The sequence below is a fragment of the Neolamprologus brichardi genome, chromosome 13, assembly GCF_056152115.1.
Source record: "Neolamprologus brichardi isolate AB-2024 chromosome 13, ASM5615211v1, whole genome shotgun sequence".
Taxonomy (NCBI): Eukaryota; Metazoa; Chordata; class Actinopteri; order Cichliformes; family Cichlidae; genus Neolamprologus; species Neolamprologus brichardi.
In genome coordinates, this window is record NC_142116.1 from 7,656,850 (window position 1) to 7,683,726 (window position 26,877).

The 26,877-nt window shown below is 39.2% G+C and overlaps 3 protein-coding genes across 5 annotated transcripts in view; 2 read left to right on the forward strand and 1 right to left on the reverse strand.

Annotated features, from left to right (window-relative positions):
- The window catches only part of kcnq5a (potassium voltage-gated channel, KQT-like subfamily, member 5a), a 112,788-nt gene extending 108,799 nt beyond the window's left edge, over window positions 1-3,989 (forward strand). For all 3 annotated transcript variants that reach the window (XM_087850057.1, XM_087850056.1, XM_087850058.1), the window contains one exon: window positions 57-3,989. In XM_087850057.1, the coding sequence (XP_087706183.1) occupies window positions 57-1,142 (1,086 nt within the window). In that variant the 3' untranslated portion in view covers window positions 1,143-3,989. The remainder of the gene's footprint in view (window positions 1-56) is intronic.
- A 300-nt stretch (window positions 3,990-4,289) lies between these two features.
- Window positions 4,290-19,443, forward strand: ddx43 (DEAD (Asp-Glu-Ala-Asp) box polypeptide 43). Its single transcript, XM_006783554.3, has 17 exons — window positions 4,290-4,690; window positions 4,894-4,949; window positions 9,771-9,888; window positions 11,189-11,356; window positions 11,682-11,763; window positions 12,991-13,150; window positions 15,224-15,342; window positions 15,507-15,617; window positions 15,707-15,848; window positions 16,768-16,868; window positions 17,074-17,161; window positions 17,870-17,997; window positions 18,130-18,239; window positions 18,413-18,551; window positions 18,631-18,718; window positions 18,910-19,071; window positions 19,183-19,443. Exons 1-16 carry the CDS (start codon window positions 4,372-4,374, stop codon window positions 19,054-19,056), a joined length of 2,076 nt encoding a protein of 691 aa, XP_006783617.2. The 5' UTR covers window positions 4,290-4,371; the 3' UTR covers window positions 19,057-19,071; window positions 19,183-19,443.
- A 1,805-nt stretch (window positions 19,444-21,248) lies between these two features.
- Window positions 21,249-26,753, reverse strand: cgasa (cyclic GMP-AMP synthase a). The gene is made up of 5 exons (XM_006783555.3): window positions 25,799-26,753; window positions 25,500-25,713; window positions 25,048-25,305; window positions 24,446-24,545; window positions 21,249-22,062 (listed from the first exon to the last, which is right to left on the reverse strand). The coding sequence occupies exons 1-5, from the start codon at window positions 26,738-26,740 to the stop codon at window positions 21,717-21,719; spliced, it is 1,860 nt and encodes a 619-aa protein (XP_006783618.3). The 5' UTR covers window positions 26,741-26,753; the 3' UTR covers window positions 21,249-21,716.
- Between the last annotated feature and the right edge of the window lie 124 nt (window positions 26,754-26,877).

Below are 26,877 nucleotides of genomic sequence, written 5' to 3' on the forward strand. Positions count from 1 at the left end.
GAATAGTATTCAGCTTTTTCAGCCTTAGTTCTTATTCTCTTTTCTTTTGTGCCTAGGTAACTTCCATTGAATCAAAGCTGGACTCTTTGCTGGATATTTACCGCCAAGTCCTACAGAAAGGCCCCTCAGCACTCACCCTCTCCTCCCTCCCCCTGTTTGAGCTGGAGAACCAGCATCATAACTCGGACTACCCGACTTCAATCATTGGCAGGGACCTTCCCTCCCATCAGGGAGGTGAGCCTGTTGGAAGCGGAGGACACAACAGTGGCGGCATGCGTCGTTCTCTCAATCCCAACCCGAGAGGCTTGCGGCTCATACTGGCACCAGCTGATGATGACGCTCCTCCGGACTCAGCCCCTCCATCCTATCCACCATCCACAGCCTCGCTCTCCCCATCACCTCTGCTGCCCCCTGATAGTCCTTATCCAACTTTGGTCACCACCAATGGTACCCCGAAAAAAGCACACTTCCCTGATCTGCCGCCCCCACCTTCCTCGACGGGGAATTTCACTCTTCAACTCCCCCCTATGGTACACCCCTCTCACCTCCGATGCCCTGCTGACCCGATCTCAGATGATCTGACAGATGGAGTGGCAGTGGACGAGGAAAGCTCTGGCCCCTCTGTTGTTGTAGGATGCGGTGTGGATTCTGACCAAGAAGGTGACAACGAGGCAGCCTTTGGCCAGGGAACGGTTCAGCTGCGGGAGAAGCCTGGCTTGAAATCTGAGGGGGTCTGGAGGAGGCACATGAGTCTTGAGGTGAAGCCCTTGCTGCTTCTCTCTTCGAGCCCAGATGGGAGGGCTTCAGACTGGGAAGGTGGTCTTGGGAAGTCGATCTCTGTGCAGAACCTCAGTCAACCTTTGACCAACCGTGCCCCTGGTCTCTCCTCTGCACTCAACAACAGCAGCAGCAGCAATGGTAGCGAACGCAGCACTGCCCATGATGATCTTAACAACTGGGATAACACAGAACTCTTTATTAGAGAGTGCAAACTACAAACATCAGAGGAACATTTCGACTTCCTGTCACAGGGACCTGGAAGCAGCACCTCAGACCTTTTAAAGACTGTGGAGGAGGCTGCACCTCACCCAAAAGGAAAGTCCGAGTTTCTCAGTCAGTCCTCACACATACAGCTGGCATAACCACACTTACTGACAGACACACATTTCCATACTGTATGTAAGCACCACTGTGGGTGAAGCCACTTTTTAAAATATTTTTACAGGGCAGTAAACAGATTATGTTGCAAGTTTTACAAATAAATCCTTTCTATATGAACAATGTTTTGATATTTTGTCTAACACTTTTATTCCCAGTTGCATACACACTTTTCATAGGGTACTAAAATTACTACAGCCTATACAGTAAATGAATGTACACGTATGTATGCAAGTGGCCATACTCATGTAAGACAAAATATACAATCAATACACAAAAATGAAAATAACCTTACTGGAAAAACAATATTTTGATTTTATACAAAAATGACCAAGTTTTTCATATTTACTATCATAAATTAAAGAAAAAGATGCTTAATTTGAAGAGGAATGAAGGGGAATCTTGGAAGGAATCCTAATTTTATTTCTAGATCCAGACTTGTTGGAAAAGCTGTAGATGCAAATCAAATAATGGGGCGCATTGTGAGAAAAGGTTACTGTCCAACAATTTTACATTTTTGCTGAGTCTTACTTAGCCTGCAAACCCAATTTGGAGTCTAACTTTTCACTTTACAAATTAAAAGATAATGGAAGAAGAATAATGAATAAATGTCTCACAGCCAGAACTACTTGCAAGGTACAGAGTAGCTTAAGATCAAAGAAATCACTCTAACTCATTGGTCCGCTTCTACGCACGTGGTGAAACCAGCAATCACATGTACATGCACATCCGCCGAACTCTTTCACACTCTGACAGTTGTGACCATTAACAATTACTACTACTACTCTAAGAAAGGCCAACATGACAAAGAGCTGAGACTGACTAAGAACTTTTCTTGGAAGAAGCAGAGAGTCACTCACTCTGCTCGTTCACTGTCTGTCTTTGGCAACTTAAAATTTCATCTTTTACTTACTCTGTGCTTTCATACATATCACTACATGGACAGTTTGAAAAACAAAATATAAATAAAGGAAATAAAGGGTGAGGCCTGGTGTGAGAGAAACAGCTGAAGTATAAAAACCTAAAGGTTGAACCAGGGTTGCATGTGTGCAGACTACAGAAATCTCGTTTTCTTCATTTCCTACAATTGCTGAAGTGTTTGTTAATGTTGATGTGGTTGGATGGTTGGTCTAATCTGTCAGCAAACTGTAACTACATTTGAATGCAGCAGACCTAATCGGAAGAAATGTCCTATCAGCACTGACTTAAAACAAGTGTTGGAATTTCTCCCACTTGGTTTGGATAGTAGCCCAGTAAGTTGGATGCAGCTGTTTTGAATATTGAACTGTGGTAGGCTTTTAAGTGGGCTTTCTCAGCCAAGCATGAGATGCTGCATGTCTAAGCTGTAATTCAAAAGTGCTCATGCATTTTCTGGTGACTCAGACCTCCATCTGCATGTCAAAATAATGTTTACTCCAAACTTTTAACAAAATGGTACGAACAAAGTCTGCCTACATGATCAATATTATCTGAACTAATTTGATAGAAGTTAAAACCTGTGTTGCTACTTATGTGGATAACCCACTTACTATTTTATGACAAAACTACAACATTTAAAGGCCATTTGTCGTGATCAAACTAGAAAAACCTCATTGATATTTTCTGTGACTTCTCTGATGAAGACTGATCTTAGATTGAGATTATATGTGGCTTATATAAGGACTCTCTTCACCAGGATGTTGGTACGCACTTCATCCTCACTCACCTCAGTCCTAATTAGAATATTTAACCATTCTGGGTTTTATTGTCACTATCTCGAAAATGACTAAAGTGGACCGTTTATATTATGGTACATTTAATCTTTAAGGAGATGTAGAGGCTTATATGTTTTCAGTGTTAGATTTTTGAAAAACTGGTGTCTTGAAAGTGTCTTAATAAACAGTGTTTGTATTGCTGCCTTTTTTTCTTTTAGATAGGTTGACTGGTGTTTAAATGAGAATTATGCACAAAAACTATGTCAGCCGTCTTCATTTTTGTTAGTCATTTTGATTTGTTTTGTATGTTGTCACAGAAGTCTTAAAATGTATTGTTTGTGCTATTCGTGTCCTTTTATTCATCTGTTTTTCCTGTTATATCCCCAGAGAGTTAAGTGCATTTCTTAGAAAATTAACATCCTGTAAAAGAATATAGCGAGTATTATCTTCTGACAAATGACAACTGCTAACACTTGTAGACTGATTTTAAAGTGTTTTATAGACCATGCAGAAGTTGTTCTGGTATGATAAAATATATTGTCATCATGAAAGCACAGTGTGTTTCTGTTGAGATTGACCTGGAAATGTGACATTGTAGTTTATGCTTATGTAATATTGACATAGATTTGAGTTGTAGCTATTGATTGAGCTTTGTTAAAAATGAGAACAGGCCAAATCCATAAGTAACAATGAAGCAAGACACCAAACACAGATGGGACAACCTTAAAAACTGCAATTGTTGCCCTCCCCTCCCAAAGAAAACATGCCTATTTTTGCTGTCTGTATATTGCTTGAGAATCCTCCTATTATTTTTTTCTTCTTCACGGAGCTATAAAGGCCTAGTTTGCCTACAGACTATGCATATTGTATAGTTGAAGTCAAACTCCTGCTTTTCAGTTGGGCATCCAGTTCACTTAAGTTATGTCGCCTTGGTCACAGACTTTATATGGCTTTGATGGCTAATAATACCATTTCTGTATTGCTTGAACGATAATTTATTACACAACTGGCCTTAAAGCTTGATAATGTTAACTTTATTATTTCTTTGAAATTAATTTATTAAAGTGCACACTATGTTCTCTGGATGAGAAATGCAAAGAATTTTATTATTCATTAATAAAGTACAGGTTATCTGAACTTTTTTGTTTTTGTGTCTTTTTTGGTGGAAATTCTTAATTTTATTTATTTGTTAATTAATAAGAAGACAAAGGAACATTGCGTTTTGAGACTAAGAAATCTATAGCCTTCAACTCTCTAAACGGTAGGGTATTAACAAATGGATTAGGCATTTATTTACATTAAATTAAATGTATACACTTTTTTTTTATCTGAAATTTCACAATTTTCTATACAATTTAAACCACGTCTGATGTAAATTTATGAAAATTTACAAGAGTTATAGAAAAACTAACTTTTCGGGAAGGACGTTAACGCGGCGCCGTCTACGAATTCACTGTTCGACCGTTAATTGCGCTTACTGAAGTAGTGCGTAGGTAGCTGTTGGGTAGCCAAGCTTAAAATGTCTGATTGGGAGGATGAGTACGACCAGGACGGAGTTGCTATCTACAAACCTGCTACAAAACCGGCTCCGGCCGATTGGAAATTTTCATGTAATGACCGTCAAAGGGAAAATGTTGTTTTCGGTGTAAAAAATGGAACCAAATTTGGAGCCCCAAGGGAGATGAGAGCTAATCGTAGCGGCCCGGGTCCCGAGGTCAACAAGTGGGGAGGTGGAGGTGATCGTAGAGGCCCCGGACGACAGACGACGTTTAACAAAGAAGAGTCTTCCCGGCCTCTGACTATCACAGTGGAAACTACCTCAATTGGAAGAGTAATAGGTACGTTGTCAGAATTAATGCAGAGATGAAATTTACAGTAACAAGTCTTTCACAGTCTTAGCAAAACTGCATTTAGTTGTGTTGTTAGCGTTAGCTTAGATTTGATGGGTCCGCGTGAAGAAGCTGTGTAGGTGATGAGGTTGGCCTGTACCCTGGAGGTTCTGCAGGTTTAGACTCTAAAACACATTTTATTCTGTTAAAAGGTCGTGGAGGAGCCACAATCCGTGAACTTCAAGAGAGCTCTGGTGCAAGAATTAAGGCAAGTTGGTTGATGTTGTGTTAAACTAGTACAACAAATTATGGGAAATCACAGTTTAGAAGTAAAAAAAAACAAAAACCGCTTGAACTTTTAATTTGTTTAGATATGGTTATTTAACTTGGACTTGATAATGCCCTGATGACAATAAACACAATTTTGAGCCTTGAATGGATTCTCATCAACTTATATTTTCCCTTCACCCCCTTTCCACTCTGTCCTCTCCCCTTTTCCAATTCTTATGAATTCATTGTATCACATTTCAATTCAATTCAATTCAATTCAATTTTATTTATATAGCGCCAAATCACAACAAATGTCGCCTCAAGGCGCTTCATAGATACAGAGAAAAGCCCAACAATCATACGACCCCCTATGAGCAAGCACTTTGGCGACAGTGGGAAGGAAAAACTCCCTTTTAACAGGAAGAAACCTCCGGCAGAACCAGGCTCAGGGAGGGGCGGCCATCTGCTGCGACCGGTTGGGGTGAGAGAAGGAAGACAGGATAAAAGACATGCTGTGGAAGAGAGACAGAGGTTAATAACAGATATGATTCAATACAGAGAAGTCTATTAACACATAGTGAGTGAGAAAGGTGACTGGAAAGGAAAAACTCAATGCATCATGGGAATCCCCCGGCAGCCTACATCTATTGCAGCATAACTAAGGGAGGATTCAGGGTCACCTGGTCCAGCCCTAACTATATGCTTTAGCAAAAAGGAAAGTTTTAAGCCTAATCTTAAAAGTAGAGATAGTGTCTGTCTCCCGAATCCAAACTGGAAGCTGGTTCCACAGAAGAGGGGCCTGAAAACTGAAGGCTCTCCCTCCCATTCTACTTTTAAATACTCTAGGAACAACAAGTAGGCCTGCAGAGTGGGAGCGAAGTGCTCTAATAGGGTAATATGGTACTACAAGGTCATTAAGATAAGATGGGGCCTGTTTATTTAAGACCTTGTATGTGAGGAGCAGGATTTTGAATTCAATTCTGGATTTAACAGGAAGCCAATGAAGGGAAGCCAAAACAGGAGAAATATGCTCTCTCTTTCTAGTCCCTGTCAGTACTCTTGCTGCAGCATTTTGGATTAGCTGAAGGCTTTTCAGTGAGTTTTTTGGACATCCTGATAATAATGAATTGCAGTAGTCCAGCCTGGAAGTAATAAATGCATGAACTAGTTTTTCAGCATCACTCTGAGACAGGATATTTCTAATTTTAGAGATGTTGCGCAAATGGAAGAACGCAGTCTTACATATTTGTTTAATATGTGCGTTGAAGGACATATCCTGGTCAAAAATGACTCCAAGGTTCCTCACAGTGTTACTGGAGGCCAAGGTAATGCCATCCAGAGTAAGAATCTGGTTAGATACCATATTTCTAAGCTTTTCAGCGCCGAGTACAATGACCTCAGTTTTATCTGAGTTAAGAAGCAGAAAGTTAGTAGCCATCCAAGTCCTTATGTCTTTAAGACATTCCTGCAGTTTAACTAATTGGTGTGTGTTATCTGGCTTCATGGACAGATAGAGCTGGGTGTCATCTGCATAGCAGTGAAAATGTATGCTATGTCTTCTAATGATGCTGCCTAGGGGAAGCATGTATAATGTAAACAGAATTGGTCCTAGCACTGAACCCTGTGGAACTCCATAATTAACCTCAGTGTGTGAAGAGGACTCTCCATTTACATGCACAAATTGGAGTCTATTAGATAGATATGATACAAACCACTGCAGTGCAATACCTGTAATACCTACAGCATGTTCTAATCGCTCTAACAGGATATTATGGTCAACAGTATCGAATGCTGCACTAAGGTCAAGAAGGACAAGCACAGAGATGAGTCCACTGTCAGAGGCCATAAGAAGATCATTTGTAACCTTCACTAAAGCTGTTTCTGTGCTGTGATGAGCTCTGAAACCTGACTGAAACTCTTCAAATAAACCATTCCTCTGCAGATGATCTGTTAGCTGTTTGACAACTACTCTTTCAAGGATTTTTGATATGAAAGGAAGGTTGGAGATTGGCCTATAATTAGCTAAGACTGCTGGGTCTAGAGATGGCTTTTTGAGTAAAGGTTTAACTGCAGCCACCTTGAAGGCCTGTGGTACATAGCCGATTATTAGAGATAGGTTGATCATATATAAGATCGAAGAATTAATCAATGGCAGGACTTCTTTGAGCAGTTTTGTAGGAATGGGGTCTAAAAGACACATTGATGGTTTGGAGGAAGTAATTATTGAAGTTAACTCAGAAAGATCGATTGGAGAAAAAGAGTCTAACTTAACATCAATGGTACTAAGAGTAGCTGTAGATAATATTACATCTGTGGGATGATTATTGGTAATTTTTTCTCTAATGATAAAAATTTTATTTGTGAAGAAGTTCATGAAGTCATCACTAGTTAACGTTAAAGGGATGGTTGGCTCAAAAGAGCTCTGACTTTTTGTCAGCCTGGCTACAGTGCTGAAGAGAAACCTGGGGTTGTTCTTATTTTCTTCAATCAGTGATGAGTAGTAAGCTGTTCTGGCTTTGCGGAGGGCTTTCTTATAAAGCAACAAACTATTTCTCCAGGCTAAATGATGATCCTCTAAATTTGTGACACGCCATTTCCTCTCCAGATTACGAGTCATCTGCTTTAGGGTACGTGTTTGAGAATTATACCACGGGGTCAGGTACTTCTGATTAGAGACCTTAGTTTTCACCGGAGCTACAGTATCCAGAGTCGTACGTAGTGAGGAGGTGAAATTATTAACAAGATAATCGACCTCTGTTGGGGTAGCGTTCAGATAGCTGCTCTGCTCTGTGTTGGTACAGGGCATTGACGATGATAACAGTGGCTGGATTATATTCTTAAACTTAGTTACAGCGCTTTCAGAAAGACATCTACTTTGATAAAGTCCACTCTCCACTGCTGCGTAATCAATTATTGTAAATGTAAATGTTATCAAGAAATGATCAGACAGGAGAGGGTTTTCAGGAAACACTGTTAAATGTTCAGTTTCTATGCCATATGTTAAAACAAGATCTAGAGTGTGATTAAAGTGGTGGGTGGGTTCTTTTACATTTTGAGAGAAACCAATTGAGTCTAACAACAGATTAAATGCCATGTTGAGGCTGTCATTTTTAGCATCTACATGGATGTTAAAATCACCCACAATAATTATTTTATCTGAGCTCAGAACTAAATCAGATATAAAGTCTGAGAAATCAGACAGAAACTCTGTGTAAGGCCCAGGTGGACGATAGATGATAACAAGTAAGACTGGTTTCTGAGTTTCACAGCTGGGGTGGACAATGTTAAGCATCAGGCTTTCAAATGAATTAAAAGTCTGTTTTGGTCTTTCATTAATTAATAGACTGGTGTGAAAAATTGCTGCCAAACCGCCCCCTCGACCTGTGCTTCGAGATTTCTGGTAGTTAGAATGACTCGGGGGTGTTGATTCATTTAAACTAACATAATCATCCTGCTGCAACCAGGGTTCTTTGGGTGTTGGGAGAGGTGTTAGGGCAAACAATGCTGTGCCTGGACAACAATGCGTTTCCTCTTTCAGTCTTAGGGGGCAGCTATTTCCTAAGAAATTCCTTTGTGGTGCTAAATCAAACTCCCTTCTAAAACTGAACGCCCAAAGTAAGAAGCAAAGCACACACTCAAAACTTAGGTAAAAAATTGGGCTAATCTCAGGTTTATCAGCCTATCCTCAACATGTTCGTTAACAAGCTCAAATTCGGCATAAGCTTGAGCAAAATGTCAGCATGCTCAGAGTGAACTGCTGAAATATAGATTTGTCAACCTTTTCCTGAGGTTTTCTTTAAATGGGTTTACCTGGCTTGGGGAAGGAACAAGAAATCAGACTGAGGGAATATTGTAGTTGCCAACTTCCACCTACCAGTTTATGTGTGGTGGGCCCATACCTGTAAAATCCATTTCAATCCAATAAAGTTCTGCCATAAATTGGGAAAACATGTACATTTTTTTTGTTTGTTCATTTTTAACTGTTAAAAAAATGATCATTCTACTTTATTATTTTGGTTACACGCCTAAAAGATTTAGATTTCCATTGATAGTATCAGCTGATATTGGCTATTTACCAGTTTGTTGCTATCTGCATTATGAAGGCCAGTAAATCAAAACATTTTAGAAAAGACAGGAGAAATGCCCTTCAACCATGTTATCAGTGATGTTTCATAGTTTGTCCACCAGAGGGTACTGTGCATCTTTTCTGTTAGTAATGATCAACAACCAGCTGATTCAAGCAGAGTGTAAACAAGTAGATGAATGATATTCAGGGAAATATGTCATGGCTCTGAAAGGTGGGGAAAGGCATTTTAAATTGCCAAATATCGGTAAAGTGGTCTTAAAAATTGTATTATGATCAGGGTGTAGTGTGTGTGTGTGTGTGTGTGTGTGTGTGTGTGTGTGTGTGTGTGTGTGTGTGGTGTTCAGAACTGCAATATATTTTAAAATGTTCTTAATATTTTGTCCCCCGTGTGTATTTTCAAGTGTTAGAAACACTTATAATCTGAGTGCATGAAGTTTAAAATGCCATCAAACCATCAAAGTTGCTATCCAATGGTAACTTCTGGTACTGACTGTAAATGATAAAAGATATAGTTTTTAGCTCTGTTTCTAAAAGGCTTGAACACAAAATATATTGAAAACTTATTGTGAAGATGAGTCAAAATGGCAGTATTTTTAGAACAAGAGCGAAAAGTTTAAAATCCCGCAGCCAAATTGACTAAAAATGTGAATATCAGAACTAATTCAGTGCACAGGAAATATGTAAGACGTTATCCTTATGCCCTCTTTGTTACTATTCTGTTTGTGTTTTCAGATAAACAAGGGAGGTTATGAAGGTGAGGTAGTCATTTTTGGGTCCACTGCAGCACAGCAGAAGGCCAAAGAGATGATCGAAGACTTGGTGGCAGAGGGCAACTCCCAATATTGTAATGGTGTGAAATTTATTCATTTTAATTTCTTTTCTTTTAGAAAATGATGACGTTTTCAAAACAATTTTCCTTGGGATTCTTGGTTAATATTTTTTCCACTAACATTTTCCTTAATTCACCAAAAAAGGGAATTGTTTTTAGTACAAATACTATATAATATACATTTTTTTTATTGTAAATTAGAGCCATTTTAAGTCAATACAGTGGACAAGAATTTGTTTTGCTTTCTGTCTGACCCAACCTTTATATTTCTGAGATTAACATAAATCTGAATATCTCCTTCACAGCATTTAATTCCACCTTTATTTTGCTCACAGTGAGAGTTGTACCTAAATAAGAAGCCTGTGTCAGTTGAAGCAAGATGTTTATACCTGAGCTTTTGTCCCAAAGGATTGCTACATAAGGTTCTGACTTTTGCTGATACGCAGTTGTATCACATTTCATTACTGCACTGCATTCAATTCAATTCCATTGTATTTATACAGCGCCAAATCACAACAACAGTCACCTAAAGGCGCTTTACATTGTAAGGTAGACCCTACAATACTACATACAAAAAATCATATGACCCCCTATGAGCAAGCACTTTGGTGACATTGGGAAGGAAAACTCCCTTTTAACAGGAAGAAACCTCTGGCTTGACTCCAAGCTTCCTCACAGTGTTACTGGAGGCCAAGTTAATGCCACCCAGAGTAAGAATCTGGTTAGATACCATATTTCTAAGATTTTCAGGGCTGAGTACAATAACCTCAGTTTTATCTGAATTTAAAAGCAGAAGATTAGAGGCCGTTCAGGTCTGTGTGTCTTTAAGATTTTCCTGCAGTTGAACTACTTGAGGTGTGTTATCTGGCTTCATGGATAAAATGTAAAGTGAAAATGTTTGCTATGTCTTCTGATGATACTGCCTAAGGGAAGCATTTATAATGTAAACAGAATTGGTCCTAGCACTGAACCCTGTGGAACTCCATAATTAACCTTAGTGTGCGAAGAGGACTCTCCATTTAGATGAACAAATTGGAGTCTATTAGACCTGTAATACCTGCAGCGTGCTCTAATCGTTCTAATAGAATATTATGGTCAACAGTAACGAACGCTGCACTGAGGTCTAGCAGGACAAGCACAGAGATGAGTCCACTGTCAGAGGCCATAACAAGATCACTTGTAACTTTCACTAAAGCTGTTTCTGTGCTGTGATGGGCAAATAAGCCAATCCTCTGCAGATGATCTGTTAACTGTTTGAAATGAATGATATGATTTTTTGATTCTTAGTGAATGACTATGAAAATATGGATTTTCTTCTCAGGTTCTCGTAGAGGACAAGAGTATGGAGGAAGATGTGGAGGAGAAAAGAATGGCTCTGTCTGGTCTACTGCTGAATTGCAGGCTGCAAATGTTGTCCAGGACCGTCCATCCATAGACTGGGACGCCATCCGGGAGAACAAGGAGAAGTATAGGGAGCTCAAGTGGAAGGGTAAGTGATCATATTTGTCAAAAGGGCACATGACTTTCTATTCAAAACTATTTAGCTTTTGATATAGCTTAATTTAGCATTATTGTAGGATAATTGATTAGAAATTAAAGCGTGCGCAAAAGTTAAAGACTTCAAGTTAAAGACATTTGTTTTTTTTGGTGTTGGGGATGGAAATTGTGAACCCCATGCACATGTGCCATACCTATAAAATGGCTAAAATCTTACAGTTTATTAATGCTAAGTTACCCTCAAATATGTAAACTTAAATTTGCAAATATAATTATCCAAAGCTAAACTTATTTTGTGATATTTTTGCTTTCTTCAGACATCCCACCTATCAAAAAGAAGTTTTACACTGAGGCACCGAGTGTGGCCGTGCTTACAGCAGAGGAAGTTGGTGAATGGAGGTAAATCTTAGTGGTTCTTGGTCATATGCCCATGTACTTCCATATGTATATATATGAGTTTTACATGTATAAACAAAATTTAAGCCAGTTCAGAAAGGAAGATCTCCTCTGTGCTTTCCGTGATGTTATAACACCAGCCATAAAAGCCTTAAGGTATTGTTGTCAACATGGAAACCTAAGTTTGTGAATGTGATAACTCAATTTATACCAGAAGTCTTTCTACTAAAATCTTGATCTCAGTGACCTTGACCTTAAGGTCAGAGGTTAGGTTTTCTGAAAATCTTATGAATGCCGTAACTTGAGAACAAAGCTCATTTCTGCTGCTTGTATCCATGATCTCGTTCTTTCGGTTCTTTTGGTCAATACCCAGAGCTCGTGACCATAGGTGAGGGTAGGTAGGGTAGATCGACCAGCAAATCGAGAGCTTTGCTTTTACACTTAGGTTTCTCTTCACCGTAACAGACAGCGTTTGCATCACTGAAGCCATCTGGTCAGCACCAATCCATCTGATCCCCGGCTCCGCTCGCTCATGAGCAAGGCCCCGAGATTAACAGATCTGTGGCATTTCTCAACAACAGTGCTCCACCTGGTGGCGGGTGGCTCCATAAAATTTAAGACTCAACAATTTACCAGCATTTGGGCATCAATTAAAATGTTGACAATTACATTAAATGACTAGTACGTCTGGTAGCCACTGGTGACATTAACAACAATTAGTTGACTACTCGCGCACATCCCTAGTTCAAATACAGACGGACAGTCTCAAAGTGGTTGGATTTTTCGTCCAAAAACTGCTGTAACATTACTTTTGTTGGGCTGTTTTTCCTCAGCAAGAAGGATATGTGGTGGGTTTATCTAAATAACTACTTTTTAGAACTCTGCTCTCTGGCTTTATGGGTTGTGCCTGTGATCATTCTCTTTCTAAAGTCTGCCCTTGATTGAGTGGAGTCTCCCACACTGACTTTCTTGGCATTTTTATATTTGGTACATTTTGAATGTCTGTGCTTTTATTTTTGTATGTGCTTTTTATCTAATGGCATAAATTTGACACTGACAATTGATCACCTTTTAAAAGAGGATGGAAAAAAATACATAGTTATTAAATTTATTGTAATGTTTCTGATATTTAACCTGGAACCAAACACACGGTATTCATCTACATTTAGCATGGTACTTGGTACTTTAGCTTTAAATCTGTTTTCATGTTTGTTTACACCTTTTCCTCAGGAAGGAGAACAACGATATCTTTGTGGATGACCTGAACGAGGAAGAAGAGAAACGGCAAATTCCCAATCCCTGTCGCACATTTCTTGAGGCCTTTGAGCTTTATCCAGAGATCATGGAAAACATTGACCGGGTTGGCTTCACCAAACCAACCCCCATCCAGGTATGATCGTGGCACCATAGCAGTTTATGTTTTTTTTTGTTTGTTTGTTTGTTTTTTATCAGTTTAGCCATAGTTTAAATTAAACTTATTAATAAGTTGTAATGATAAATATTTTGAATGTGCCAAATAAGATGAATCTGAATTAGCACAAATCTCTCTGTTGGAATTCTCAGATGTGTGTAAAACCAAATATTTTAGTTTGTTTTATGTGTAAAATATTTCTTTGTAAACCAGGGAGAGTCTTTACCTTGTATGTTGTGTAAATGTGTTGTAGGTGGGTTTGGGAACAAAAACTTTCAAATCTGTTAGTGTGTGTGTTGCAATGACAGATGCACCTGTAGTGACCTGCCCTGTTTCTACTGTGGGCAAATCCAGTGTTTGACTTGAGTGTCAGCTTTAACAGGAACTCAGCCTATTTTATTATAAATTCTTGGAACTGAGCCAGTAACTGTTGTAGTCTTCCCAAGAAGCAGAACTGAAAATCGGTTGTAGGTGGCATCGTGTGTGGTTTTCTTTTTGTTTTGTTTTTTTAGGAAAGGGGGGAAAAAAAACCTAATTGCATTATTTCTCTCCGCACACACACAATACTGCTTTCATTGAGTTCCTTGATCTAATCTTTTCATTTTTAAAGGTTTTCACTGTGTTAAACGTAATTCTAAGTTTTACTTCCAGTTTCTCACTAACTGAAGTTGCTATATAATAGGGCTGCCACGATTAGTTAACTATCAAAATCGTTGACGACTAATTTAATAGTCGACGCATCGTTTGAAGCTTTCTAAGATCCTGAAAGACGCAGGAATAAGTAAATGGTAAATGGCCTGTATTTGTATAGCACTTTACTAGTCCCTAAGGACCCCAAAGCGCTTTACACTTACATTCAGTCATTCACCCATTCACACACACATTCACACACTGGTGATGGCAAGCTACATTGTAGCCATGGCTGCCCTGGGGCGGCCATGCATGTACAAGGATGGCAGCTGACCCTAAACGCCATCCCTGCTTCTCACATGCCTGAAGCATCCTTCAGTGACTGAGCACCTAATGTATGATAAGATAAGATTTCAATTATCCAAACATGGGGAAATTTGTGTATTACCACAGCTCGGGTACATGTAGCAGAACGAAAGCAACAAAGAGTATACCGCGATAAAATAAGCAAAATGTAATTACAGTGAGCTCTGTCATGCTGGATTTCATTTTTATTACAACGGAAGCTGTACGGAATGGAAATGAGCAAGTAGCTGGGAGGGCAGCAGAAATAGAGAGCAAGCCACTGAGCCAGTAACTGTTTAATAAAAGGATAAACACCGAACGCACTAGAGACTGATTTCGTTATCTGTTCTCATCCACCACAGGTGATTCAGTTTAATTTTATTTACAGTATCAGGGTAAAGTCCTTGCAGTGGCACAGACAGAAACTCAATCTTACCCTACCAGTAAGCACTGGGCAAGATGAGCTATAAATAATTTTATTAACAGTAATTAAACATTTCCCGCCCTTCACACTGAACCTACGCCATAGAAGCCTGGAGTACTTTCTTTTCATACTTGGGTTACATCAGAATTCATGATGGTATGCTGCATAGGGAAATGAAACACCATCTCTCTTTCAAAGTTTAACTTTCATTTCCAGATTTAACTTTCATTTCACAGTAGGAATCTGGTCAGATTGAAAGCAGTTTCACTATTTATAGCTCCACACTGTACAACAATGTAAGTACAAGCCTGCTGGCATGATATTGCAGTAATGACAAGTACATACTTGCTTCAATATGTTAGAGTTTTTTTCAGTTGCAGAATAAACAGTTTGTCTCTTCAACAGGAGGTTTCTAACATGCGACTAACCTAAACATATATTTTAAAACGTATAATTTTTTTTTTTATATATATATCATAAAAAAAATTGTTTTTGTTCTTGCATAGTCTCCATATAAAAGATTTTGGGTAATCTATATTTATTTATTTATTTTATTTCTCACATACTAACATTAAAGTTAGTAAGTCTTATACCAGATGTGGAGTTATATATGATGATGACTTTTTAAAATATAGTTTTTAATATTTCTTCAGTCTCAAGCGTGGCCAGTGCTACTGAGTGGCGAGGACCTGATAGCCATCGCTCAGACTGGAACAGGGAAAACACTGGCCTACCTGCTGCCGGGGTTCATCCACATGGATGGGCAGCCTGTGTGAGTGTAGAAAAACCTTATTTTTAGCACAATCTGAGTGTAACTGGAGCCACGTTCTCAAATAATAGATAGCGCTGTTTTGTTCAATTCCTTTCAGAAGAGGATACCTACAATAATTTTGCCTCTTCCTCTATTAAATCTTTGTCTTTTTGTCCTTTGAGTAGACCTAGAGCTGAGCGGGATGGTCCAGGCATGTTAGTGCTAACTCCTACCAGAGAGCTGGCCCTGCAGATTGAAGCAGAGTGCAACAAGTATCGCTATAAGGGTTACAAAAGGTCATAAGTCACTAAAAATAAATTAAAATCAATGATCATGTGATGTAGAGAGGGCATGATAATGGCTTTTCTTTCTGCATCTCTCTCAGTATCTGTATCTATGGTGGAGGTGATAGGAGAGGCCAGATCAACCTAGTGAAGAATGGCGTGGACATTGTGATTGCTACACCCGGCCGCCTCAATGACCTACAGATGAATGAGCTCATCAACCTCCGCTCCATAACCTACTTGGTCAGCTCTTTATGTCTATGCATGTTTGCTTTCCTCAAAGCTTGTGTTGGTCCACTGTGTAGAAAAAAAGCCCATGAAAGTGTTCTTGTAGCATTTGACAGGAAGCCTAAATAAATGCGTAAACAATAGGTGTAGCAATATCTGCGCAGGTCATAGCAAGGATCCACATCTAAAACTAAATCTAAAACTTAACTTTTCTAATCTGCAGCCAGCGAAAGGATTATCAAATTAAGAAGAAGGTAAAATCAGAGCCGTTTGTATGCAGATAAACTGTTGTTTGTGAAATTTGATTGATTTCTCATAGACTTAAAGTATCCCTTTCTAGTAGGCATACTTGCACATAGACTGGATGGATTTATATTATAATGTATAGGTTGCTAGTAATTTGTGCCATAGTCTTATAGATTAAACTAGCAGTGTACACCAGCGGTCCCCAACCCCCGGGCCTCGGACCAGTACCGGGCTGCGAGAGTTGAGGCTCAGGTGTGAAATGTATGGTTTTCAGGGTTTTTATCGTTTTTCAGCGTTATTTTGTTATAGTTTTTATCGTTAACTTGGTTTTCCTGGGTCTTTTCACGTGTGTTATGAATAAATCTTCTTTTTTTTGGTACCAGTACTAGTTTTAGTTTGTTGTATTTATCCGCGACACCTTAAAGGCCGGTCCGTGAAAATATTGTCAGGCATAAACCGGTCCGTGGCACAAAAAAGGTTGGGGACCGCTGGTGTACACCATAATCAACCAGGCTTTTTTTGGGCCCGGAAAATTATACTTGTATACTTGAGGCTTGTAAACATGTAATCTACTGGCTGCTGACACATGGTGCATAGTAGGTGGGTTTTATTTTGTATATTTGGCGTACTCGTGTTGTGTGGGGTGAAAACGAGATGCGGTGTCTTTAGTAACTACTCTTTTAAAAAGGTGCTGGACGAGGCTGACCGTATGTTAGATATGGGCTTTGAACCCCAAATTATGAAGATTCTTCTGGACATCCGTCCAGATCGACAGACTGTCATGACCAGGTATAAACAGTTTGCCATCAGTTAATGATGAAACTGACCACATGAACACACAACACATCCAATTCAGGAACAAGTGCATTTAAATGGTTGACTTTAAACATGAAAACCATCAAGTATTGGTTGGTGTTCATCCAGAGTTGTAGAATATAATGTATGTATGGAAATTAAAACACGCTTTCTATGCCCGTTATTTCTCATGTTTCAGTGCAACTTGGCCCACAGGTGTGAGACGACTGGCCAAATCCTACCTAAAGAATCCCATGATGGTTTATGTGGGCACCCTGGACTTGGCTGTAAGTAGAAATGAATCCAATCAGTGATTTAAATGTCTTGACTATTTTTTTTCTATGTTGTCCCACCATAATCAAGGTCGTCAAGTATAGGTTTATTTATATGGCACATTTACAACAGCTCATCCTTCACAAACTAAAATGCAATTGAAATAAGTAAAATGTACAACAATGATGAAATAAAAATATAAAAGGCAATACAAACAACAATGACTAAGACTGGTAAAACAAAATACTTGGGTCAAAGTGTGCTAAAGACAGTCCATAAAAATGTATCCTCAGTAAAGATTTACAATGTTCCAGGGTTTGTGCAGCTCTAATATTTAGAGGCAGGCTATTCCAGAGTCTGGGACCTACCACGGAGAAGCCTCTGTTGCCACAGGATTTAAGTTTAGACTGTGGAATGGTTAACATTAGTTTTGAACTGGACCTCATGGTTCTTTCTGGAGTATAAATAAACACAGCTAGGATAGGTAAGAAGGATGAATTAACAACAATCAAACTACTGTATTTCACATGGTTGTTTAGTGACTTAAAAACTAAAAGTTAGCTGGGTACTGGAGAGATGGTTTCTGTCTGACTTTTGCATGTCTGACAGTTGAGAATTTGTTGATTTATTCTTGGCAGACATGTTATTTACTTTAAAGTTCTAAATAGCGTATGACCGTTTGGATCCTGTTTACATGCTTCCTGTGTTTCTATTCTTTTAAGGCTGTTAACACGGTGCAGCAAACAGTGCTGATTGTTCGCGAAGAGGAGAAAAAGTCGTATCTGTTTGACTTCATCAGAAACATGCAACCGGAGGAAAAAGTAATCATCTTTGTTGGCAAGAAGCTTGCGTAAGTGCGGAGTTGGTTCATAGTTGTGGCTGTTCACCACTGTTACAGTTGGATAAACACACATCAGCACTGGTACCCACTTTAATCGCGTGTCCTTTGTGTTTGCTTGTTTCCATTTTTGTTCAACATCAGAGTTGATGACCTGTCCAGTGATATGTGCCTTCAAGGTTTGGCTGTGCAGAGTCTCCATGGTGACCGTGAACAGTGTGACCGTGAAGAAGCTCTCAGGGACTTTAAAAACGGTATGTAACGTGACGGGAAAAGTGCTTTGAAAAATAGTCTGCGTGGCACTAGCAGAGAAAATGGAAACGCATTTTTGTGTGTAGCTGGTGGTCTTATTTTAAACTAAAGACTACCACAACCAAAGGCTGTTGGATCGAAGTTATCACAGAATAAGTGTTGTATCTTTTTCCAGGTCGAGTTCGTATCCTCATAGCCACAGATTTGGCATCTCGAGGGTTGGATGTCCATGACGTAACACACGTCTTCAACTTTGACTTCCCACGTAACATCGAGGAATACGTTCATCGTGTAGGTCGCACTGGCAGAGCAGGGTAAGAGAGTGTGGATGCAGACTTTACTGCCAGGCTGTGCTTGTGCTAGCTTGTGATGTTGATGCATGTTTCGTTTCAGACGTTCAGGTGCTGCTGTGACCCTGGTGACAAGAGAGAACTGGAGAATGGCACCTGAGCTAATTCCCATCATGGAGCGAGCAGGACAGGTTGGCAAAAACATATTTTGCGTCGACATAAATACACTTTTGATTGAGTAGACTTTTTTTTTCAAAATGTAACATAATTCCTGAGAATTCTGTGCATGTGTACTTATGTTATAATACAGCTGACAAGCTGATAGTCTTAATACAAAATAATTACAAGTATATAATCATAAATAAAATGAATCCTTTTGCAGGATATCCCAGAGGAGCTGTTGCTTATGGCAGAAAGGTATCAAAAGCACAAGAAAGAGAAGGAAATGTCCAATCCAAGGGGAGGACAGGGGCGAGGAGGAGGGAGAAGAAATGGTGGAACAGACCGTGGCCAAAACTGGGGGTTCTAATACAGAGCTGTCCATGTAAGTTTTCCCGCCATGTTCCTCCACCTTACTCTGACAGGAATTAACAGTCAAATTACTGTATTTCACTTGGTTATGAGAATGTTCATTTTCTTATCCTTTTCTCCACAGGCTGGAGCAAGGTCTCAATCTACCTGTGTTATTTCTTTTTAATGTGCATTTCAGTTCTTTATTTTCTGTTATTGAAAGGTTTGTTTGCTGGATTATATCTATGATCATTTGGCAACGTGCACCTAATTGTTTTCTTCTCTTAAAAGAATTTAAAATGCACATTTATCTCTGCCATAAACGTATTAGTCTGTTATCATTCACAATATTTTGTGTTATGTCTTGGTTGTGCAAAGCTTAATAAATTGTTATCTTAAAAAGAAATGACATGTTGTGCATTAATTATTGGCTTGTTCCTTTAAAAATTAACCATAGAATTGTGGTAATAATTGAATCTACTTTCTTAATTGCCTATATTATTGGTCAGAAATTACATGGACACTGTTGGGGTAAATGCTCATAATTTGGGGGGGAAATAATAATATCATGGAAAAAGAGAAAAGTCAGGTCTTTTGGAAAAAAATATATTGTCAAACAGGAAGTAATGGTTTGCGTTAAGCTCAACAGCTTGTCTGCATCACTTGCTCAAGATGTTTAGTCTGCTGACGGCATCGGTTTACTTGGAGATCTGATTTATAAGAAAACCTAAGCACAAACACTGCTGTTCATTCCTATAAAAATGTGTATTTCAAAACTTAATGAGTCAGCTATGTTATGCGAGTCTGATGGCTAAATCTAAAATAGAAGTGCAAAAACTGAGCCTGTCAGCACTTGTTGTTAGCAAGCTGAAAAATTGTGCGTTTATTGTCCTCAATCACTACGTTTTTTTCTACCCTGTGAGCAGACTTGGGTTTCCTGTTCACACACCTTCAGTCAGTGTGAAAAAACAGCTGAGATGATGGGGACTTTGCCTCATCTGCAATGAGTGGAAACAAGTACCGTAATTGTCAGGCTATAAGCCGCTACTTTTTGCACAAGCTTTGAACCCTGCGGCTTTTAGTCAGGTGCGGCTTTTCTATGGATTGTCCATGATTTTTGTCATATCGTAAGACGATTTGTTTTGTTTGTTCCGCTGTTGTACGGCACTACGTTGCCTGGCGGAAGGGCATGTGATCAGATACACAGTATCGGGGTTCAAGAGTGGTATGTTGGTCACATGTCCATCCGCCAGGCAACATAGTGCCGTACAAGTAGCGCGAAAAACAAACTTCAAAGTAGCGCTACGCGTTCAGCGGGGGGCGTGGATGATGAGCGGCGATAAACTTGCAAAAAGCAAGTTATGCTCAACTCCACCGGTGGAATCTGACAGCGTGGAAAAGTGTGGAAACATCCATGATCACCAACGGATTTCGAAGGGCTGGACCCCGTGTTCGACTCTGACACTGACAACGAGGATTTGTTTGGTTTTGAAAGTGACAACGAAGGAAAGAAGCTGAGAGTGGGTGACGTAGCCATCCTGAGCCTGTTCGTATCCGACACTGGAGAAGAGGACTTTGGTGGTTTTAGTGCGCAGGAAGATGGTGGTGAATGACTGACTTTTCTTCTTGTTAAAGCCGTGTCACTGCACCTGAGCCTAAGGTAGTCCGAATCTATTTTTCTGGTGTGCTGTAGGTTATTGTTATGTACTACATTTGTTACTCATTTATGAAGCACAGTACATGTTTGGTACTTGTAATTACCGCTACTTGTGCCTAATACCTAAAATATGTACCCATAACCTGTTTTTCAAAATATTAATAAAAGGGGTGTGTCTCCAAACAGCCATCTCTTTCCTGACAATTCCCTTTGTGCATATTCTCTTACATATAGGTCAACATTGAAACACCTGCGGCTTTTAGTCAGGTGCGGCTAATGTATGTACAAAACAGGATTTTCCCCTGATTTTAGCTTGTGCGGCTAATATTCAGGTGCGCTTTGTAGTCCGGGAAATACGGTATATGCTGAATTCTGCTTTGCTTTGCAGATTGTGTTGGCTGCTGCATGAGATGCTGTGGTGTGTATGGATGCTGACTATCTCAGCCCCAGTTAAGATGCCATTCTAAGGTATATATTTTTACAAATAAGAGGTATCGTCTGGCTTCACAATAAAGTAAAAGTCAGTTAACAAAGCTTACAAATGTAATGTGTTTTTAATATGTCAGCTATTAATCAGCAAATGACATCACCTTTTCATTGACCATATAAAGCGATACATTTAAGGATTCAGTCAGAATATAATAAAGAAACATGTAATAAGAAAAGGATATTAGTACTTGTGTTATTGTTCTCCTAAATCTCAATTTTACGATTCACATTTCTTACAAATAGGTTGCAAACTAGAACACAACAAAATCGCATCAAAACTCACAGCTGCAAATTAAAGTTTCAACTGTACAGATATGATAAGGGGAAATAAGATAACTAAAACTAAAGCAATGAAATTGGTAAAACAAATTGTATTTGCATAGTTGCTGGATTGCCTGTGCTTATTTGAGGCATTGTAAACACAATGGGACTTCCCAAAAAGTTGATTCTGTTTATTTGGATGTAGCATTTGATTGCGCATGCATCAAGACACTATAGGACTTACAAAAATCACAAGTCCAGATGTGCATTAATTAATTTCCATTTTTAAGTTGTTCCCTAAAAATAGGAAAGCCGTTCAGACGTTCCTCCCTGATAGCATCGGACAGACCTTTGCAAACTTTAATACCAGAGAACAGGTTCTGACTTGGAATGAAAAAGTTGCATAGTTGACCATTTTCCAAGTAACCTTCAAAGTCCTGCAGGAGCACCTGGAAACAGTCGCTCAGGTCTGAGACTCTCCACTTGTTGTCATCAGTTCGCAAGCAACAGGCATGTAAGAGTGTAGTTTTGGCATGATAAGAGCAAAACTTGTCAAATGAAGAGTTCCTTTCCTTCAGCAGATGTAGCAGGTGCTTTAGGAGTTTCAGACAGGACTTTCTGTGTGCAAGGAGAAAGATACAGAGAGGGACCTTGGATAATTAAACATGACATTAGGTAAGAAATCCTTAAACATATCAAACATTTTCTTCAGCCTGCTTACTTTCTTGAGTTGAGAGATAGGTATATGTGCATAGAAATGGATGGATATAAGTGTCTAGAGATGGAGATATAGGGGTGTGTTTGTGTTTAATATAGAGCTGCAATGATTCATCCAGTAATTGAATAATAAAACAAAATCTTTGCTTCGATGCTTTGTTTAACACATGACTCTGCGCACCCTTATCACCATGGAAATGCAGGCATGTCAGCTGCATTTGTGACAAAAAGCAAACCTGTAATAGAAACGTATTTAGGAGCAGCGAACGACTACAGAGTCTGCCGACACTAAACCTATGAGGCCCCCAGTTTTCAACAAAAGCATCGATAACACAAAAAGCTGCAATGATGATGACGCTGGCAAAGTTTAACATGAATCTGCAGTAAGCCTCCAGAAGTTGTATTAAAACATGCAGACAAACTGTTAACTTAGCCTGATATCATGTTTAAATTATACAGCTTAATGAAGGCTGACGACAGCCGTACATGAAACCGATACCTGCAGCAAGCAAAGGGGGGACACGAGGTTTACTAGACCAGATTCATTTCAGGGCTTTCGCAACATTTATCAGATTGAAGGTGAAATGATATAAAGTGATGTGTTAATTAAATTGCATTAATATTTGAGAGTATAAACAAACGTTTTTTCACAAGCCAATAAAAATGTACAGGGGCCAATAAAACTCTGGACACTGAATTGTTATTACTATTAAGCAGTGTTGGGGAGTAACGGAATACATGTACCGCCGTTACGTATTTAAAATACAAAATATGAGTAACTGTATTCCGTTACAGTTACCGTTTAAAAGGTGGTATTTAGAATACAGTTACTTTGTTGAAATAAATGGATTACACGGCGGTACTCCCCTGTTTCATATTGTGGCGGGTCAGGACTGTTTGGGTTTTGTTTGACAGCTACGTTCTGTTGTTCCAGGTGGCACGGTTACGGTTGCCATGGTTACAGGGTGCCGCTCTCTCTCTGCGTGTTTCCTGGGTGAGAGAGGCCTTTTTGTTGTTGTGCTAAGCTAATAGACAGAATGCTACAGGCATAGCTCTAAAGAATGTAGCATCATGGGCAGTGTAGTCCGTGCTGCAGGGAGAATGGACTGCCATACCCGTTATGTGTCTGTGAGCGAGGGAGGGAGAAAAAGGAAAAGTACGAGCTGTCATCAAGCAAAAACGGGAGCTGGAAGCATGTAAATATAATAATAACCACTGCAGCCAAGAAGAGAGCCTGACGAGCCCAGTTGTAAGTAAGCTATTAAGACTCGACTGTACACCGTGTTCGTGTTTTCCTCCAAAAACAATAAGTTCCGTTGGAGCAGCCTTTCAACGCCTCTCTCTGTCTCTGCTAGCAAAGTTGACCCAGACAACAAAGTAAAGCTAGTTTTCGGCTACGAGCCCGACACAGAACCCACCGTATTAGCCAGAGGTCCCTTTACTACGGTTCGGAGCCGCGGACCTTCAGTAACAGTAATAAATCACAGCAATAGTACATTCATGTAGTTGTAAACAGCATGATAATATATTAAGTAATCCAAAGTATTCAGAATACGTTACTCTCATTGAGTAACGTAACGGAATACGTTACAGAATACATTTTGGGGCATGTATTCTGTAATCTGTAATGGAATATATTTTAAAAGTAACCTTCCCAACACTGCTATTAAGTAACACCTGCACCATTATAACGTTTGTTTTCAGCAACACAGAAAGTATGCATCAAACTTTCCATCAACTATGGAATGCTGATATTCTCGCTTTTCTTGATTGCAGCCCCCACATTCTCCTTTAAAGGCCTACAGATACAAACTCACTCTTTGCTTGACCTCTCACACTTAAAACACACAGGCACACGCAGATGCACAAAAATTCAGAAACATGAACGCACAACAAATCTACCTCGTCAAGGAGATAAAACTCGTACTTGAAAGTATTTATATATTTTTGCATTTAAGAAAATGCTTTCTTTAAAACATTTAATTTAATATGGTGCATAAATACAATGACAGGGTTTTGTTCTTTCTGTTGGTTTTTTTTTTTTTAACAGATTTCAAAACATTGCAATTTCTAAAATGGAAACTAATTAGCAGTTCATTTTGAAAGACCTGTTTTCGCTTTTAAATGTCTATTATTGCTCATTAATAACACACGTAGTTATCCGATTAATGGACTCATGTACCAAACACCAACAAACCAAATGGTTGGATGAATTATTTTTTTTGCCATTGTGTTCATTTTCTACCAGAAAGCAATAATTTGGTAATAAGCATGTTGTTCTAACCTGCAGCAGTTTTCTCCACTTTGTTCACAGCAAGTCTTCTTTGATCCATGATTTTTCAGGATGGCCTTCTCAATGTGAGAGAATGAAACTCTCCAAACATCTGTATGTTAGACATGACAGAAGAGAACAGGGAAATTTTAAGCTTTTTATACCATCATGAAAATTGCACATTTTGAACTGTAGTAACATTGGTCAAGTGTTAAAGGGGATTTCTGCTTCAGTGGGAAACCTACACCATAGCTACATTATGACTGCCAAACCCTCTGAAACCCTAGACCCTAGAAAAAGGTATCTGGTTTTCCATTAGATATAACCCTTTCATAAATCCTGTTGACTACATTTTATTTACCAATGTAAGCAACGGTAATACACATGAAAACGCACAGAAACATTCAAAATGACTTTTTGGCACAACACTGACAACAATGTCAGCCACAAACACTCTAACCAGGATTCAGTTGTCTTATAATACTGTGTCCTTTCTCACTTCTACTGCAGTTAACAAAAACTTTATCTATTTCGTTCAGTGGCTCACAATCACATTATGATTAGGTTTTTTTTGTTGTTTTTTTTATTCACTAATTGAGAGAGGTTAAACTTACCTTTATTAAGGACACCATCATTTTCCACTGTACCCTTGCCCTCATATTTTGGGACCAGATAATATGGCTCTCGCTTGTAATCTTGCTTAACTTTATGCCCGAGCCAGCACTCTATTTTAAGGCCTTCGGTTGTGAAAGGCGGCCAGCTTGATTTAACCATAAGGCAGAGAACAACATCCAGCGAAATTGGGACTGATTGTGCATATGTGGTCAGGGTCACTGCTGGACAGCCTTTTTTCTTCTTGTCCACCCTCCATTCTGAAAGAACAAACAAAACCTAACTCCAGACATTCTATGGTACTGGATGCTGTATATTAATACATTACAGTATAGAAGGCATTGATAAATAAGCATGTTAAATTAAAGGTCTTGTCAAATTGAATTCTTCCTCAGGCCCTTTTTTACTGTAAAATTGAAATTTCACTAAAACTAACTTGAACTTTGATACTCACCAGTAAAATTCTTGACACATTTCTTCACTTCTTCCCTGAACTCATTGAGCATCTTGGTAGCAGATAAAATGCCATTTTCTAGAAATCTTTCCAGATTCTTCTGGCCACGTTTTAATTCCACACTGTAAAATGCGCCATCATGTCCAAATCGTTCAAGTTTCACCCGATCAACCAAGATGGGCAGCATGACGTCAAATTCATCAGGATTACAAATCTGTGCAACATACAAGTCATACATCAGATTGGACCACAAATCCTGTCCTGAGTTAATTGCGGGAACTCAGAGTGTAAAACCTTACCTTTAGATTTTCATAGTAGCTTCCTGTTTTTAGGGGTTCTTGTACATCATTAAAGCTTAATGTATTTTGTTTTAAATGATTGATTATATTTCGTATTATCGTATTTATGACTTCTGCTGCCTTTGATTTGTCAATCTTCTTAATTTTCATTTTTTTCAGAGTTTCCTTAAGGATATAATCTGTTGAAGCTTTTTCTTCGGTCATGTCTTTCCTTTTTAAGTCCTGAGATTTTCCTGGTGCAACCTTTGTATCCTGCACAGCAGATTGTACTTCTACTTTTGGCTTGGCGCCACGGGCTTTTGCTGGTGGTGATTTGGCTTTGCCAGCACATATTTTGGTTTTTGTGGTCTGTTCTGAAGCCTCTCTTGTATTCTTTGGAATCTGTTGCTCTGCCTTTGGTATCTTCTCAAAATATTGCTCATTTTGCATCTTTGCATTACGTTGTTCTCTTAACTTTGGCTTGGTGCCACAGGCTTTTGCTTTGACACTGTCCATAGAATCCTCTGTAGGATCTTTTAGCTGTATCTCAGTCATTTCTGATGGTTTGGCCTTCCTAACACGTGGGTTTGTTTTTCTGGTACCCTCTGGAGTCTCTGGCTTTACTTCCTCTTCAAATCCTTGTGATTTTGTCCTGTCAGAACATCTTTTTGTTCTTGTGGCTTTTGGAATTTCCTTTGTCTTCAGTTTCTCCAGTGGAAATTGTTCTGTCGACTTGGTCCTGGTAGCACAAGTTCTCTCCACTCTGTGGTGTTGAGATTCTCCTCTGGTACTGTCAGGAGGAAACTTTTCTTCAGCATTGTTTGGATTTTTCTGCTCTGCTTTCTTTGGTTTCTGTTTCGTTTTGTTTTCACTCTGCTTGCCTTCTGTTAAATCCAGAGAACTTACTTTAGTGCACTCAGCGTCGAGACTGTTTAGCTTGCGCGGTTTCCCTCTCCCAGCCATGACAGTGTAATGATGAATGAAACTTGTCTGCCAAGATTAATCCTTAGTGTGTCCTTTTATTGTATGAGAACACACCCCTTTACTTTGCCACACCCTGCCCTTATGTTGATTCAGCCTTTGGCGTATTATAACTCACC

Bases quoted from the DNA above. Each gene is read 5' to 3' on its own strand.
- ddx43 (XM_006783554.3), top strand. From the start codon at position 4,372: ATGTCTGATTGGGAGGATGAGTACGACCAGGACGGAGTTGCTATCTAC. The intron at 4,691-4,893 runs GTACGTTGTCAG...TTCTGTTAAAAG, and splicing joins CTCAATTGGAAGAGTAATAG to GTCGTGGAGGAGCCACAATC. The intron at 15,343-15,506 runs GTGAGTGTAGAA...TCCTTTGAGTAG, and splicing joins CACATGGATGGGCAGCCTGT to ACCTAGAGCTGAGCGGGATG.
- cgasa (XM_006783555.3), bottom strand. From the start codon at position 26,740: ATGGCTGGGAGAGGGAAACCGCGCAAGCTAAACAGTCTCGACGCTGAG. The intron at 25,714-25,798 runs GTAAGGTTTTAC...TATGTTGCACAG, and splicing joins GCTACTATGAAAATCTAAAG to ATTTGTAATCCTGATGAATT. The intron at 25,306-25,499 runs GTGAGTATCAAA...TTGTTCTTTCAG, and splicing joins ATGTGTCAAGAATTTTACTG to AATGGAGGGTGGACAAGAAG.